Source organism: Bubalus bubalis, chromosome 2 (assembly GCF_019923935.1).
Source record: "Bubalus bubalis isolate 160015118507 breed Murrah chromosome 2, NDDB_SH_1, whole genome shotgun sequence".
Classification (NCBI taxonomy): domain Eukaryota; kingdom Metazoa; phylum Chordata; class Mammalia; order Artiodactyla; family Bovidae; genus Bubalus; species Bubalus bubalis.
This window is the reverse complement of record NC_059158.1, coordinates 58,025,226-58,043,164: the sequence shown is the minus strand read 5'-3', so window position 1 is coordinate 58,043,164 and position 17,939 is coordinate 58,025,226. Positions and strand designations below refer to the sequence as shown.

The following is a 17,939-nucleotide window of genomic DNA, read 5'->3' as shown; positions in this document are numbered from 1 at the left end:
GAGTGAGTGTTCATATAACGTATGAGCCGTTTATTTTTTGCCTTCTGATGTCTAATTGCACCAGCACTGTTTGTTGAAAAGGTCATCATCTTTCTCTCACCAAATTGTTTTTGCATCTTTGTCAGATATCACTTGGACATGTTTGTGTAGATTTATTCTCGGGCTCTCTGCTCTGTCCCACTCATCTATGTGTCTGTTCTTCCGCCAGCATCACACAGTCCTGATTAGTATGTGGCTAGGTGATAAATCTTTTTCAATGTTGCTTCCCTGGTGGCTCAGATGGTAAAAGCGTCTGCCTGCAATACGGAGACCTGGGTTCGATCCCTGGGTCGGGAAGATCCCCTGGAAAAGGAAATGGCAACCCACTCCAGTGTTCCTGCCTGGAGAATCCCAGGGACGGAGGAGCCTGGCAGGCTACAGTCCATGGGGTCCCAAAGAGTCAGATACGACTGAGCGACTTCACTTCAGGTGATAAATCTTTTTCAATGTTGCTTTAAAGTGAAGTGAAGTCGCTCAGTTGTGTCCGACTCTTTGCGACCCCATGGATTGTAGCCTACCAGGCTCCTCCGTCCATGGCATTTTCCAGTCAAGAGTGCTGGAGTGGATTGCCATTTCCTTCTCCAGGGGATCTTCCTGACCCAGGAGTCGAACCCGGGTCTCCTGCATTGCAGGCAGACTCTTTACCGTCTGAGCCACCAGCTTTAGCTATTCTAATTCCTTTTCCTGTTCAGACAAATTTTAGAGTGATCTCGCCCAAATTCCCAGAAAGCCTTCCTGAGATTTTGATAGGAACTGTGTTAAACTTGTATATAAATTTGAGAATAATTGAAGTCTTTACTGTGTTGAGTGTTGCAGCCCATAAACATGATATAGCTCTCCATTTCTTCAGATTTATTTCTTTTATTGGCATTTTGTAGTTTTTCAGCATATAGTCCTGTACATGTTTTGTTAATTTATACTGAAATATTTCTTCTTTCTAGAAGCTTTTTAGATTTCTTGGGATTTCCTGCATGGACAATCGTGCCACTGTAAACAGAGACAGTTTCTTCCTTTTTGATCTATATACTTTTTGTTTCCTGTTTTTCCCTGCATTGCACTGGCTAGAACTTCCACCACGACATTGCCTAAGAGTGATGAGAACATCTTCCTTTCTTCCCTAGCTTAGAGAAAAAGCATTCAGTCTTTCACCATTAAAAGTAATGCTACCTGTGGGGTTTTGTAGGAGATCTTTATTGAGTTGAAGATCCCTTTTATTCCAATTTTCTGAGACTTTTCAGGAATGAGTGTTTAATTTCGTCAAATGCTTCTTCTGCATCAGTTGTTAGGACCATGATACCTTTTTTTTCCCTTTGCTTGTTTATATGGTGGATTACATGGATTGAATTTCAAGTACTGCAGCAGCCTTGCATCCTTGGAATAAATCCCACAGGGTCACAATGCACAATTCTTGCTAAATTTTCTTTCTAATATTTTGTTAAGGATTTTCGTGTCTGTGTTCATAAGGGATATTGGTCCATAGTTTCCTGGGTTTTGGACTGTCTTTTTTTCTGGGTACTGGATTCTTGCTTGACAATTTTTCTCTTTCAGCATTTAAAAAATATTGTATTTCTTCTTGGGTCCGGTTTTAAAGAAACAAACATACTATCATTTGAATGGTTTTTCCCCTGTTGATAAGTTGTGATTTATGTCTCTGCCCTCAAGATTTTTTGTGTGTTTGGTTTTTACAGTTTGATTATGTTGTGTCTTGGTGTGGGTTTCACTTGTTCAGAGTTCATTCAGCTTCTTAAATCTGTAGGTTCATGTCTCTTGCCAGTTTTGAGATGTTTTCAGCCTTTGTTTCTTTGAATACTTCAGCGCTGCTCTTTTTCTCTTCTCCTTTAAGGACTCTGATGTCATTAATGTTCAATCTTTTGTTATAGTCCCACAGGTCCTTGAAGCTCTGTTAATTTTTTTTCAATCTATTTTCTTTCTGTTGTTAAGATTGTATAATTTCTATTATACTTGCAGTTCACTGATTCTTCCCTCTCCTCCATTCTGCTGTTGGGTCCATCCATAGAGTTTTTGTATTTTGGTTATTGTATTTTCCAGTTCCAACATTTCCATTTTGTTTTTCTTTATATATGTATTTCTTACATTGCTGAGACTTTCTATTATTTCTGTTCAACTTTCTATTTTTTTCATCTGTTTCAAACATGTTTGTAGCATGTATGTATCTTATTTATGAAAATATTAATATTATATTTAAGAACTATTTTCCTCCTCATAGAACTTCTGTTTTCTCCATATTGATTTTTTTCCTGTCTGTTTTGATTCCATCTTTCCTGTAAGAGCCATTTGTTAAATGTCTTGTAATTCTTGGTGACTGCTCACATTTAGTGACAGGGCTTGTTAAGACCCTGAGCTCCTGTGTGGAGTGATTTGGTTGGATAGTTTAGTTGGGGAGGTTTCAATATCATGATTGAGAGGTCATTTCTCTTGGGTTGGTCAAATTCTCCAGGGAAGAACCTTCCAGCCTCTGAGAACCTAGTGTGGAAAGTGGGATAGGGCTTGGGGTCCAGGCCAGGGCTTGAATCTAGGATGTGTGTGTTCACTCAGTGGCCCCCTCTTTTCAGTATGGTGCCCGTAATCTCAGCTGTTACTGGTCCTCTATGACTCAAGAACTCCGTTTTATCCTCTCCAGAGGGATATCCTCTAGTTGATTGGCTAGCTAGGTGGAGAGGGGAAGGCGACTGAGCCTTCTGCGCTGGGGTCCAGACATTCCGTTAACTCTGTTGTTAGCAGCAACCCCCACTTAAACACATACCCTCTTACTTGCAGATAAACCTCATATGGCCAGCCCGTGAGCCTTTGAGGGACTCTGAGGAATAAATTGCAATTTATTGTTCTTGGCTTTCCCCACTGTCAACCAGGGTTTCAGTTTTCTCAGATTCACCATTATTTACCAGTTGTCTATGTTTTGGCTTCCAGAATTTTATTTTATTGCTATGATGTACCTTTTAATTTTCACAGCTTGGATATGACTTTAAAAGTGTGGGTGTTTGTTGGTGTTGCCGTTTGAGTCGGGTTTAGGGATGCAGTAAAACAGATGTGCTTAATCTGCCATTTTTACCAGAAGTGTCGTGTAATTTTTATACATTTTAAGAATGACAAATATTTCTTTGAAGTTTGAGCTCAAACTGAAATTAATTTAGAAAATAAGTCCAAAGGAGAATGACTGTGTTTTTCAGGTGATGAAATAGAATTCGAGGTGCTGACTTGAGTAGGTGGAGGCACCAATGATGACAGAAAAATAATAGAGAGCAGTGAGGAAAACCTTTTAGCCTGGCAGCAGAAGGTTGGATTTTGCTTTTCCTTCAAGTTTTGTGGGAGATGAAAAAAAGTTTTCCAGTATGATTAAGAAAAGTGTGATTTGGGAACTAGAGAGAGGCGATGGCTGTACGACATTGTGAAAGTGCTAAATTCCACTGAATTATTCACTTTAAACTGGCTCCTCTTTTGTTACATGAATTTAATTTTGTTACATGAATTTTAATTTTTACCTCAAATTAAAAAAAAACTTAACCAAAAAAAAAAGAGAAATATATGAACATTTTCAAAGCTAGAACTATGTTGACACCTGGCTTTTGGTGGTAAAAGATAATTTGACTTATTTGGCTTATTACACAGGCCTCAATACATTATGTTTCTATTGTCTGCCTGGAGCAAGGTAGAGATTTTTAAATGTTTACAAGCATGATTTTGGAAGATCTTCAGAAATTTACTTCTCATTTTGGGAAAAGGGAGAGCAAAAGGTACTCCAAAGGGTGGAGTTATTTCTCTCTAGTAAAGAAGATGAAAGGAATTAATAGATATTTAATATGTACACCTCCTACATACAAATATACTCATTGTACCTTGACAAATCTTGATGCAAGCAAGACCTTTTGACTCTTTAATCATTTGTATAGTAGAAGAAAAGGACATTCTGGGGAATGTGGCATCGTTCTGATAAGCTTATCCCTTTGTTATATTGCTTATCTTTCGTATGAAACACCCTGCCTCATAAAAAGATCTAATAGCACTTTATTATCCAAAATGTGGTGTTTGGCAGTTTAGTGTGCTACACTAGAGTATATGTCCTAAAGCCGTAATGTCGTTGTTTTAGTTGCTAAGTCATGTCCGACTCTTTTGCGACCCCATGGACTGAAGCTTCCCAAGCTCCTCTGTCCATGGGATTTCCCAGGCAAGAATACTGAAGTGGATTGCCATTTCCTTCTCCAGGGCATCTTCCTGATCCAGGGATTGGACCTGCATCTCCTGCATTGGCAGGTGGATTCTTTATCACTGAGCCATGCGGGAAGCCTAAAATCATAATATTGGAGTTCAAATCCTTGCTGTGCACATGTGAGTTATTTAAACTCACTACGCCTCGTTTTTTCTCATCTGTAAAATGGAGGCGACAATAGAGATATTGTGATGAATGTGAATTAACACATTTAAAGATCTTTCAGTGTTGTCTGGTGCAGAGTATGTGCTCAGTAAATGCTATCTGCTATTTTTCTGACATTTTCTTAAACTACAGTCTATAAAAGCACATCTGGAAAATGTATGTAATATAAGCAGCGTAAAGACTACTTCCTTATCAGGGTATCATTGTTATGGCTGTAGTGACCAGATGCAAATGTGCGATTGGGTCCCTTTTTCTCATCACATTTGTAGTCGTGGTTAAGGGCTTATTTCTGTTTTTTCCCTAGAAACTGAAATGGTTTTAGCTGCCTTTATTTTCTAAGCATTCTAGACTTCATAGTGCAATGGGTTTGTTTGAAAAGTAAACTCGAGAAACTGTAAATACTGTTTACCTTCTATTTGGTTTAGACGTAATCCCTATTATTTGTACATTTTCCCTAGGAATCAGTGAAAAGATTGAGAATGAACCTGAAGAATGAACCATTAGAAGATGTACCTATAGCCAGTCAGTGGCCACAGAGAGAGCACTTGATTTTTGTAAAGTTATTTTTCCTTATCATTATTGTATGGCTGCAAGTGAATGGTGATAGTTCTCTCTCACGATTATTATTTTTAGCTGTAGTTTGAAACTCCTCTGTTTCCTACAAGGCGAAACTCTTATGTTTAAATGTTATCATTTTCATACTAAGTCTTCTTTTAAATTTTACTTTACAGATCAACAGCCAAAATTTTGAAGGTCGTCAACTTTCTGATGGTGGTGGTAAGCCATGGCGACAGATGATAAAGTTGCCATCTTAACCGATGATGAAGAGGAACAGAAGAGGAAATACGTGCTTGCTGATCCTTTTAATGGTATTTCCAGGGAACCAGAACCACCTTCAAATGAAACGCCGTCCCCCTCTGAAACAGCTGCTATTCCTGAGGAGGAAATAGACTGGATAGAGAAACACTGCGTTAAGATAAACAATGATCTTCTCATTTCCAAGGTCTTTTATTTTTTCTTTTACTCTGCATATGGCTCTCTCTACCCACTTTTGCCTGTGTATTACAAGCAGCTGGGAATGTCACCCAGCCAGAGTGGACTGCTGGTAGGTATTCGATACTTCATTGAATTCTGCAGTGCCCCCTTTTGGGGTGTAGTTGCAGATCGCTTTAAAAAAGGCAAAATCGTCCTCCTCTTTTCTCTTTTGTGTTGGGTTTTATTCAACCTGGGCATTGGATTTGTCAAACCCGCTACCTTGCGATGTGTACCAAAGATCCCCCCGACAGTTCATCCCACCAATTCAAGTCACCCATTCACTATCCTGCCGACGAATTCCTCCATTGTCTCTTTCATCACCACCTCCCCAAGAATTCGTGACAAAAGGCACCTGCTTTCTTATGGTGGGCCAGTGATGTCAGAAGTGGGGCCCAATGTCACAGAAACTGTTATCTTCTCGACAGCTCCAAACAAGACCAGTGCACCCACTCTGCAGCCTCAGACCGATGAAATTATTGACCATATTGTGACCTTGAACCCAAGCACTGCAACCTCCTCTGCCCCCCCAGGAAATGCAACCAGGGAGACAACCACTTCCATGGTCACTACCACCAAGTCTGTACCTTCTGACCGAGTCACTCTTGTTTATGATCAACAAGAAGTGGAGGCCATATTCTTGGTGGTCTTGGTAGTTGTTGTAATAGGAGAGTTTTTCAGTGCCTCCTCCGTCACAATCGTGGACACAGTAACACTCCAATACTTGGGGAAGCACAGAGACCGCTACGGCCTGCAGCGCATGTGGGGCTCCCTGGGCTGGGGCCTGGCCATGCTGTCTGTGGGCATCGGCATCGACTACACCCACGTAGACGTGCTCATCGAAGGGAAGGGCTGTAAGCCGCCTGAGTACCGGAACTACCAGATCGTCTTCTTCGTCTTTGGGGTTCTCATGACCATGGCCTTGATTGTTGCTACTCAGTTCCGGTTCCGCTACAGCCACTTCAAAAACAGTGAAAGTAAAGGGAAAGAGGTAGAGATCCCTCAGGTGGAGAGGAACAGCTCCACGGAGTCCTCTGAGGAGACACCGACCGTCCCCAGCCACTCGCAGGCCTTCAGCTTCTGGGACTTGATCAGGCTGCTTTGCAGTGTGCAGTACGGCTCCGTGTTGTTCGTGGCGTGGTTTATGGGTTTCGGATATGGCTTCGTGTTCACCTTTCTCTACTGGCATTTGGAGGACCTGAATGGAACAACAACGCTCTTTGGGGTCTGTTCAGTCCTGAGCCACGTGTCTGAGCTGACAGCTTATTTTTTTAGTCACAAGCTTATTGAACTGATTGGCCATATCAGGTAAGAGCATGCCTACTGTTGCTGCCCCTCAGCAGTTGAACTCTAGCTTTTCATAGTTTATAAGATCTTTGAGCACATTTATAATTTGTGTTGGGGGTAAGGTTTAGGTGGGAGTGGTAATTTCGGTTGCTCTTTCTCTTTAAAATAGAATCAGAAGGAAGGAAATGATGAACCTAGTTGAATTATCTCAATATATGATGCTTCCCCTCTGTATGCTAAGAGACTCTTACATTAAACATTTTCAGGCATATCAGCACCAATTTTGTCAACTCTGTTACTCTATGGACCTTGAAAGGTCCAGCTGTCTAAGACATTTATGAAGAAGGGTTTAAGTAGATAAAGAGGATTATGTTTTTTCAGCCTTAAGTTATTCTCAGCTACTTGCTGATGCAGAAAGACCTTGAATATACAGTGTATTGAAGATGTCCATTATATTTAATAAGGCTGTGATGTGACCCACCAAAATCATTAATCCATGATATTACATGGAAGAGCATCTTATATAATTTTTTCTGATTATTACATGGGTCTCTGCATTTTTATCTGCCATGAAAACATGGGATACTTAAAAATCTTTCTTCTACCTAAAATTTCCCATGTAATCCTTTTAAGCAAAAAAATCTATAAATACCTAGTGTATTTTATGTAATGTTTCTTACCACTAAGGTTTGTCTGAAGTTGTTTGAATAGTACCTTGCTCTTTATGTCTTTCTGCTTTGCTCTTGGCTCTAAAATGTGGAGCCAGATACACTTAAACCTCACAGAAAAGCATGGCATGTCTGTCCCTAAAATTTGAAGTTGCTGTAATTAAAAGCAGCCATGTGTGTTTGTGTGTATGTGGTAATCTTTAAATCTACTGTTTCTATGAGAAATTACAAAGGAGAAATAGACGCTGGCAAGATCTGAGAAACATTGATCTTTTTTCCTTTAATATCCCTTTGACTAACTGAAGAAAATATTTTCTAATGTCAAGTTTCAACCTAGAATCTTTCTTTTCCCAATGCAATTGTGGCTATTTTTGCTTGTTTGATTTTGCTTTGGGAGGCTGTGTCCTGTTCCTTCTCCGTCTCAAATCTTTGACCCCTTTGTTGTCACAAACAAAGTCAGGCACTGTATGGACAGCCACCAGAGACACAGGGTCCCTGAGGCACACCCAGTGGGGCCAGTCGGCAAAGAGCCTTGTGATATTATGGTCTGGGTTGTCCTTTAACCTTGTCCAGGTCATGTTTATGTTCTCCGAGCTGGGATGAATTAGACTCACAGTGAATTTCTTCAGCTTGGTTGGGTTGTATGAGCAGTATCTCCCCTCACCTAATAGTGTGTTTAAAAACCACAGCCACTTATTCCCAGAAAGGTACCTTGTCAGGTCTTACTCATGAGTGGCTTTCCTAGACAATATGATTTAATCACTCAATAATGTTAATTGAATGTCGACTCAGTACAGAGTATGCATGTAGGTTTTATTTTCACAGAAATTGTTAAGGTCTTCTCATATGCTAAGAAAAGTAATGTCTCTTCTACCTTTGCCTTTTGTCTAAAGTATATAGCTTTTTTTTTTTTTAGTATATAGCTTTATGATAGAATCCTAGCGGGTTTACTGTTAGCTTTGGTAATTACATAAACTTCACACTTGTGTTTTCTTTTTTTAAGAGAGAACTCATTACATGAATGCTAATATCTCATTATGTAAAAACTAATGACTCACTTAACCTTAATTTTCTAGTTTTACATAAAAAGCATCTTTTTTTCCTTAAATGATGTAATGGAAGAAGAAAGCTGTTGTGGTCACATTGTTGTTCCCAGAAGCCTACTGTGGCCACAGGACTGGAAAAGGTCAGTTTTCATTTCAATCCCAAAGAAAGGTAATGCCAAAGAATGCTCAAACTACTGCACAATTGCACTCATCTCACACGCTAGTAAACTAATGCTCAAAATTCTCCAAGCCAGGCTTCAGCAAATGTGAACCGTGAACTTCCTGATGTTCAAGCTGCTTTTAGAAAAGGCAGAGGAACCAGAGATCAAATTGCCAACATCCACTGGACCATCGAAAAAGCAAGAGAGTTCCAGAAAAACATGTATTTCTGCTTTATTGACTATGCCAAAGCCTTAGACTGTGTGGATCACAAGAAACTGTGGAAAATTCTGAAAGAGATGGGAATACCAGACCACCTGATCTGCCTCTTGAGAATCTGTATGCAGGTCAGGAAGCAAGTTAGAACTGGACATGGAACAACAGACTGGTTCCAAATAGGAAAAGGAGTACGTCAAGGCTGTATATTGTCACCCTGCTTATTTACCTTATATGCAGAGTATATCATGAGAAACGCTGGACTGGAAGAAACACAAGCTGGAATCAAGATTGCCAGGAGAAATATCAATCACCTCAGATATGCAGATGACACCACCCTTATGGCAGAAAGTGAAGAGGAACTCAAAAGCCTCTTGATGAAAGTGAAAGTGGAGAGTGAAAAAGTTGGCTTAAAGCTCAACATTCAGAAAATTAAGATCATGGCATCCGGTCCCACCACTTCATGGGAGATAGATGGGGAAACAGTGGAAACAGTGTCAGACTTTATTTTTCTGGGCTCCAAAATCACTACAGATGGTGACTGCAGCCATGAAATTAAAAGACACTTACTCCTTGGAAGGAAAGTTATGACCAACCTAGATAGCATATTGAAATGCAGAGACATTACTTTGCCAACAAAGGTCCGTCTAGTCAAGGCTATGGTTTTTCCTGTGGTCATGTATGGATGTGAGAGTTGGACTGTGAAGAAGGCTGAGCACCAAAGAATTGATGCTTTTGAACTGTGGTGTTGGAGAAGACTCTTGAGAGTCCCTTGGACTGCAAGGAGATCCAACCAGTCCATTCTGAAGGAGATCAGCCCTGGGATTTCTTTGGAAGGAATGATGCTAAAGCTGAGACTCCAGTACTTTGGCCACCTCATGCAAAGAGTTGACTCATTGGAAAAGACTCTGATGCTGGGAGGAATTGGGGGCAAGAGGAGAAGGGAACGACAGAGGATGAGATGGCTGGATGGCATCACCGACTCGATGGACGTGAGTCTGAGTGAACTCCAGGAGTTGGTGATGGACAGGGAGGCCTGGCAAAGAGTCGCAAAGAGTCGGACACGACTGAACAACTGATCTGATCTGACTGCTTTTGGATTTTTATCCTGTTTATTGAAATGAATTAACTGCTTTTAAAAGATTCTGATAGTTGTGGTGAGATTATGCCACATATTTAGGTAGAATGGGTATGTTTCTTTTGGTGAGAATTTTTGGAGCCGGTTAGTGGTGGTTGAGATTTGAGGGCTTAAATATGTAGTGATGGCAGTTTTGCTTTTCAGCTGGAAGAATGTCATGTATCAGTTGATAAACAGAAATCATCTTTCTATGAATTCATAGCCTTTATGTTTTCCTTGTAGGATCATAAGGAGAGATCTGTCTGGCCCGTATATATGCAAGTTTTTCAATATTCTGTGACTATCTTATGGGGGTTTGTTTATAGGAGGCAGCATAACCACAAAAATTGTAACTATCCTAATGTAGTCAAAAGTTGATGTATGGCAGAAACCAATACAATGTTGTAATTTTTCTTCAATTAAAAATAAGAAAACAAGAACAAAAAGAATTTTTTTAAAAAGTAGATTTTCATAAGCTTATATAGGTTCATAGTGAAGAAACCATCATACCAGAAAACAATTTTTAAAACAGCATGTCCGATTTTGAACCACTTACTATTGTAACAGTTCTGCAGTTTGGGCCCCATTTTTCATTGACTAACGTATCTATCAGTCTAAACACACACAGCGGAGAAGGCAATGGCACCCCACTCCAGTACTGTTGCCTGGAAAATCCCATGGACGGAGGAGCCTGGTAGGCTGCAGTCCATGGGGTCTCGAAGAGTCGGACACGACTGAGCGACTTCCCTTTCACTTTTCACTTTCATGCATTGGAGAAGGCAATGGCAACCCACTCCAGTGTTCTTGCCTGGAGAATCCCAGGGACGGGGAAGCCTAGTGGGCTGCTGTCTCTGGGGTCGCACAGAGTCGGACACGACTGAAGTGACTTAGCAGCAGCAGCAAACACACACAGAGTAAATGATTTCTGATTTCAGTCTTGGATTTTGTCCCCACTGGAAAGTGGCTATCTCAGGTAAATAGGATAATGCTTCCTATTTCCACTAAAAAAGTAAATTTCTTTTGATTCAAAACCACAAGACTTTGGTATTTACAGCAAGTACATTTCTAAGCTAATTTATGTAATGACAATGACTAGATTTCTTTATCTAGAAATATAAATGTATTTTAAGGCTATATTCACCTTGTTGAATGTTTCAGCAACCATGAGTAGAGTTGTGATCAAAATACATTTCAATTAATCATTTGTTTGAGCAAACTCCAGGAAAGCCTGGCATGCTGAAGTCCATAGGGTCACAAAAAGTTAGACATGACTGAGTGACTAAGAAGAACAACAAAAATCATTACTATTTAATATTAGGCCATCACCTATGTTATGTGATTCAAATTGATTTACATTTTAAGGGACACACAAAAATCTACTCAAGCAATTCTGACTTTGACCTGAAATTCTTGTACTCAGTCAGTTTTGTCATGCAAATTCTATCTGCAAGCGATAATATATTAACCATCATTAGCCATTAATTACTACTAAATAGTTGCTAAGTATCCAGATGAGTTGGCTGGTCATTTAGGGAGGAGAGAGGGAAATACATGACGCTACTAGCAAGAGGAGGAACACAGACATTCCTGGTGGGCACTGCAGAAAGAGCCAGAGCAGATAGCAAGACGACGGCCCACAGCTGAGGACATGTGGGGCAGTGTTAGCAGTCGGTCACTGGAGGGATAGCCGGCAGCATCAGAAGGGGGCAGAAACTGCAGCTGCGTGATCAGAGGAGCTGACCTGGAGCTGGAGATTTAGGGCTGTGTTTATGATTTTATTGCTTCGTATCCTCTCCCTTGTTTCTACCTGCCTCTTCGGGCCTTGTTGTTGATCCTGGCCCCCTTGGCTCTTGGGGCCTCTCCGCACCTCGTGGGGCACGGTGCAGGCTTCCACAAGCTGCTTCTCCAGCCCATGGTCTGCTGGGTCCACTGCTGCAGTGGTGCTCAGATGGGAGACTCCCACTGGGAGAGCTTTGAAAACTCCTGATGCTCCAGCTACATGTAGACCAATTGCCTTAAGCTGTCTGGGGGTGTGTACCTAGGTATTCCAGCCAGGGTGGTAACCGCCAGGCTGGTGAGAGGCCCGGGTGGAGAATGAGAGGGTGTGAAGAAAGGGAAAAACCTTCCTTCTTTCATCTTGGGTGAACTTTGGAGATTGTTCCCTTTAATCCTTTCACGTGGTTCTTGGCCCGGCTTCGGTGGTTTGCTCAGATGCAGGTGTTGACTAGTTGTCAGCTGGAGACTGAGGGCCGCCCTCTGCAGCCCTCACTCGATGTGCTGAGAGTTCCCTCTTTGCGGTGCTCAGCCCTGCCTCCGGTCAGCCCGAGTCCTCCATGCCCTGTCAGGTCACCGCTCACCTGTGGCTCTGTGCGCTGTGACCTTGAGCTCTGGTAACGCGGCTCTCACCCCCAGCCTTCAGACCTAGGCCTTGCGGAGGCTGTCTGCAGCTTTCTCCAGGTTCTCTGGCTTCTCAGCTCTTCCGGCGTCTATCTAACCACCTAGCTAACCACCCTGAATTAAGGTTGGTGCCTGTTTCCCTGATCATATCCTGACATCCACAGTCCTTAACTGCTTCGAACTTATACTGGCAGTCGCCACGATGAAGGGAAAGAATGGAAATAGAATAACTCAATTCTTGATTTAAAAAATAACAACAGAGGAAGGACCTGAACATTTTTTCCTTCTTTTTTCTTAGTGGAATGTTATTTTTTATTTACAAAATTACTTTACCACAATAGAAAAAAAAATGATAAGGCTTATTTCTCACGTTGTCATTATTGTTCAGTCACTGAGTCGTGTCCGACTCTTTGCCACCCCATGGACTGCAGCACTCCAGGCCTCCCTGTCCTTCACCGTCTTCTGGAGGTTGCTCAAAGTCATGTCCATTGAGTTGGTGATGCCATTCAACCATCTCGTTTGAAATTAAACGTGATCTAAAGGAGTAACTATTACTCTATCATTTAAAAATCAAAACTCTGCATACTTGTTTAGTTTAATTGAAGAGTTTATTTAGGCCTGGACAACCCAGTTTAATAGGATGCCAGGATGAACACTACAAGGAAGGGGGTCGGAAAAGATGGGGAGAGTGAAGGTCAGATGGGAGCTGGGATTAGGAAAGGAGCTTTATCCTGGGTGCAGTAGGGCAGTGTGGCAAGGTTCAGAGCCGAGGAGAGCCACCGGTGTTCATTTATTTGCAATGCAGCGGGGAACTTGGAAGCAGAAGCCCACTGAGAAGGTTCTTAAAACAGTCCAAGTGAGAGATGATTAGGCCTGGAGTACAGCAGTAGCAACAGAGGTTCGGGGACGGAGTGTGCGTGGGAGGTAGAATCAGTGGAACGGCTTGATGTGAGAAGTGATGGAGAGACCTTCGGGTTTCAGTTTGGGTGCAGTGGTTCTGCCAGATCCAGGAGGAAATTTGAGAAGATACAGAACAGAGGAGAGAGTGGAAGTTCGTCAGAATCCAGCCATGAGTTTGTTTACCTTAAAATTGAAACATCTATGTGGGAATGTCTAACAGACAGCTGACTGCTATAAAAGCCCAAAAAGAGGTTAGGGTTGGGAATACAGATTTGGGATAGTTAAAACCAGGAACATGAGCAAAGTGAGCAAGGAAGCCTTGTTGTTGAAGAAGAGATGGGCTGAGGAAAATCAGTTATGCTTGTCTCCAAGATTCTGTTCTGAGTTTCTGATCTTATTGAAATGTTGGTCTCTGTTTTATGGTTTAAAGTAGTTATCCTTGTATCCTCATGTTTATGGGGAATTGTATGATACTGTAACCTGTTTCCACATCTTGCTTCAGGAGCAAATGCCTTTCTGAGCACCCCTCCAATGCCATCACCTGAGCCACGGTCTTCTAGACATGTTTACAAGTGGACCAAGGGAGACGTGAGTAAGGGAGAGGGAAAAATAAAGGGACAAGGAATAAAAGGAACAGGGATCAAGAGTAAGAAAATAGAGAAAGGAAATAGCTGCAGTCTCCAGGGAAAGGTCTCTTCCTGTCCTTATTCATGAAAGGCAGTGTCCATAGTGCTTACAAGCATGGACTGGGAGGCATGTTGCCTGGTTTAGAGCTTGACTATGCCTCTTGGAACCATGTGGCCTTGGAGAAGTTATATAACTTTTTGTATCTCTGTTTTGTCATCTGTAAGTAGGAATATCATTAGTATTAACCTCTTTTTTTCATGGAAATTAAATGAGATAAAGCACATTAATTGCTTAGAACAGTGACTTGCATATATTAGTTCTCTTGATTTTTTTTTATTATTATTTAGCCAATCTTCTGGTAGATTATGTTGCTTGATAACCACTGTGGAGACCAATTCAGCAGTCCATGTTAATGTACAAGTTGGACATTTCCTATGGCTTGATAATTGCATTTTAAGATACTTAGCTGCCTAGAGAAACTTTTGCTGTGTGCTGTGCTTAGTCACTCAGTTATATCCGACTCTGTGACCCCATGGACTATAGTCTTCCAGGCTCCTCTGTCCATGGGAATTCTCCAAGCAAGAATAATGGAGTGGGTTGCCATGCCCTCCTCCAGGGGATCTTCCCAACCTAGGAATCAAACCCAGGTCTCCCATGTTGCAGGCAGATTCTTTACCGTATGAGCCATCAGAGAAACTTTTACACACATGCAGAGAGACATGTACAAAGATGCTGCTTGCTTACTGCAGCTTTCTAACAGTGACAAAGAGAACTGGTCTAAATATTCATCAGTTGGGGAATAGATGCATTCAGTGTAGGATAGTCGTAAGATGGAATAGTATGCAGAAAAGGAATGGACTATATCAGTATGTCAAGATAGAAAGCTCTCAAACCATGATGTTGAATGGGGGAGAAAGCAAAATAATACACAGTTTGGTGCACTTATGCAAATTTTAGCAATGCATTTCAAAAGTTATACATACTTTTATGGATATGCCTAATTGTATAGGAAAAAAAACCACTTAAATTTATGGAGGGAAAATGCATCCTGAGTTCATATAGCTCTAGCTTTCTGGACAGGACATAAAAAGAAGGGGACTGGTTGGGGAAGAAAGAGGGCAGGGGAAGCCCTCCGTTTATGTGCAACATTTTGTTTCTTTAAGGAAGTACAGCAAAATATTCAAAGTTTCCATTCTTGGTGCTAGATATATATATTCTCTCCCTTTTTTGGTATTTTAGATTGGAAAATAGCTTGAAGCTTAGGTCTGTTTATAGTGGATCAATATAATTATCTTCCCATAAAAGAACCAGATGTGTGTGTGAGAGAGTGAGAGAGAGTGTGTGTGTGTTTAAAGCTGTATATGTCCTAAGGAGACATATTGTATCCTTATATATCAGGTAAAATAAACATTGAGATTTTGTGCCACTAATGTGTATGTGTCTCAGTTGGAGAAGGAAATGGCAGCCCACTCCAGTATTCTTGCCTGGAGAATCCTGTGGATGGAGGAGCCTGGTGGGCTGCTGTCCATAGGGTTGCACAGAGTCAGACATGACTGAGGGGACTTAGCATGCATGCATGTATTGGAGAAGGAATGGCAACCCACTCCAGTGTTCTTGCCTGGAGAATCCCAGGGACTGGGGAGCCTGGTGGGCTGCCGTCTATGGGGTTGCACAGAGTCTCACATGACTGAAGTGACTTAGCAGAGCAGCAGCAGCAGTTGGGTCCAACGCTTTCAAACCCCATGGACTGTAGCCCACCAGGCTCCTCTGTCCATGGAATTTTCCAGGCAAGAGTACTGAAGTGGGTTGCCATTTCCTTCTCCAGGGGATCTTCCTGACCCCAGGGATTGAACCCTCATCTCCTGCATCGGCAGGACTCTTTAGCATTGAGCACCTGGCTTTCCCGTATAGCTTTCCCTAAGTAGCACACATTTAATGATTAAAAGTCTACTTTTACATAGTTATCGTGGCTTCAGGTCTTAGTTCTTTTTCTTTAAAATGAAGTCAGGTAGAAATTTATAGTACCTCATTAAGAATTAATATCAAAATGTATCAAATAACCCTGACTTGGGCAGTAATTATAATATTTCTTTATATATTAAGAGATCAAGGTACTAGAAAGTCAAGTCAAGTGATATCCCAGAGATCATGCATTTTATTGCTGACGTGAGTCCAAGTATGAGTGTTTGCACCAGCTGTTTGATTATCTTGAGTCCTACAGTGTCAATTACTGCCTTTTTTGTGCAAGTCAAAAGCCTAAGCAGTGTGGCTAACTTATTTCTACTTATTCTTGTGATGCTTGGTAGATTTTAATTATATAATTTCAATAGGGTACTTTGAATAGTAGATACGAATTTTTCTTCAAGCTTCCTTCATAGCATATCCCTCCAAAACCTTTCCAACTGGAGGAATCGCACCCCATTCTTATTTCTCAAGTATTAATCATCTCTTCTTCGCCTTTTGTCTGCTGTCACCAACATCTTCGAATAGTAGTCTGGAGGCTGACAAACAGTAACTTGTTAACTTTTTCTTTCCTTTAAAAAGATAATATATAGAAGGAAGCTCAGACATTTTCAGAAAAAATCAGTGTCGAGTTACGTTCGTCTGGGGACCGCCGTTTTGGACCATGAGACTGTGTGGTGTGGTTGACGGCTGAGTGCAGTGAGGTCACCTCAGCAATGGATGATTGGCATGGTCCTTGGTAATAACTGTGGATGTTGGCCAGGCTTTCACTCCACTTAGGAGAATGAACAGGAGCAGAAAGTAAATTGGCCCAGGGTTGACCCTAGTCATCTTCCCAAACCCTGGTAGGAGTGTCGGGTAGTCTAGTAGTTCTCCTGTTTCCTTGTGTTCTTCTTTTTGCCGGTTTACCTGTAAAAAGTACACGTGTGCGTGTGTGCATTTGACCTGGGTTCAAATCCCACACTTACTATAGTATCTAACTTCATACCATTGTTAAGATTAATAAGATAATGCATAGCAATATAGTAAGTGCTCAACTGTATCTGACCTTGGATAAGCCAGCAATTTAGCTTTGTTAAGCCTCAGGTTCCTCATTTGTAACATGGTGGTAATAATTGTATCTGACTTGATACCATTGTTAAGATTAATAAGATAATGCATAGCATATAGTAAGTGCTCAGCTGTAAACAACAGGTGGTGTTATTCCTGTTGTTATTAATTCACTCCTTCAACACATATTTCTTAAACATGCCCTAGGTGACAGGCACTTTTGTAGGTCTTGGGGATATTTGGAATGTGTGATGAGATAGACAAAGGCCAGTCCTCATAGGACGAGCCTTCTATTGGGGTAGACAGTGAACAGTACACAGATTATCTCATTTCTGATCATGATGAATGATGACGTGGCAAAATTCATGCAGGACGCAGGTTCCCAGAGCGACTGAGAAGAGGCGACTTTTCCGCTTGAGCTTACAGAGAGGCTTTCTCTAAGGAAGGGACATCTGAGCAGAGTGGTGTTTGCACAGAAGCCGCCCAGGGAAGATGAGGGAACCAAGCACAAGTGTGCATGTTGCCTGAACGAGGAGTGAGGAGTGATAAAGTCAGCAAGGTGGGCAGGACTCGTGCAAGGGCTCTGGGTCCCACTGAGAGAGAGTGTGTTTCCCTGAGAGAAATGGGAAGTCATTGGTGAGTCTGAGCAAGAGGTGACACGAACAGATGTCTGTCTTGATGTTTCTTTAAAACACTTCTATTGCAGGAAGGGGGACCTCTTCCAGGGCCCCAGAGGGGGTCTAACACTTGGAAATGAATTGTCCGGGGAGACACGGCTGACAGAGCGTGAGACTTTACTGGGAAGGGCAGACAGCAACAGGCTAACGGCAGCCAGGAGGACTCTGCTGCATGGCTCGCTGTCTCAGGTTTTATGGTTTGTCAGCTGTGTCTCCTTGGACCATTCGTTTCCGGACAATTCCTTTCTGAATGTTAGACAAGAGCCCACTCTCAGGTCCTGGAAGGGGTTCCCTTTCTGCAACACTTCTCTGGGTGGAGCATTTATTATTGTTTATTCTGCCCTACTTTAGAGAAGTCCCATTTTACTTTGT

General features: G+C 41.7%; 1 protein-coding gene across 3 annotated transcripts in view; it reads left to right on the top strand.

The window, feature by feature from the left end:
- Nucleotides 1-17,939, top strand: part of MFSD6 (major facilitator superfamily domain containing 6) — an 89,996-nt gene that overhangs the window by 21,454 nt on the left and 50,603 nt on the right. For all 3 annotated transcript variants that reach the window (XM_025273325.3, XM_025273318.3, XM_025273330.3), the window contains one exon: nt 5,161-6,769. In XM_025273325.3, coding sequence (XP_025129110.2) covers nt 5,214-6,769 — 1,556 coding nt within the window. In that variant the 5' untranslated portion in view covers nt 5,161-5,213. The remainder of the gene's footprint in view (nt 1-5,160; nt 6,770-17,939) is intronic.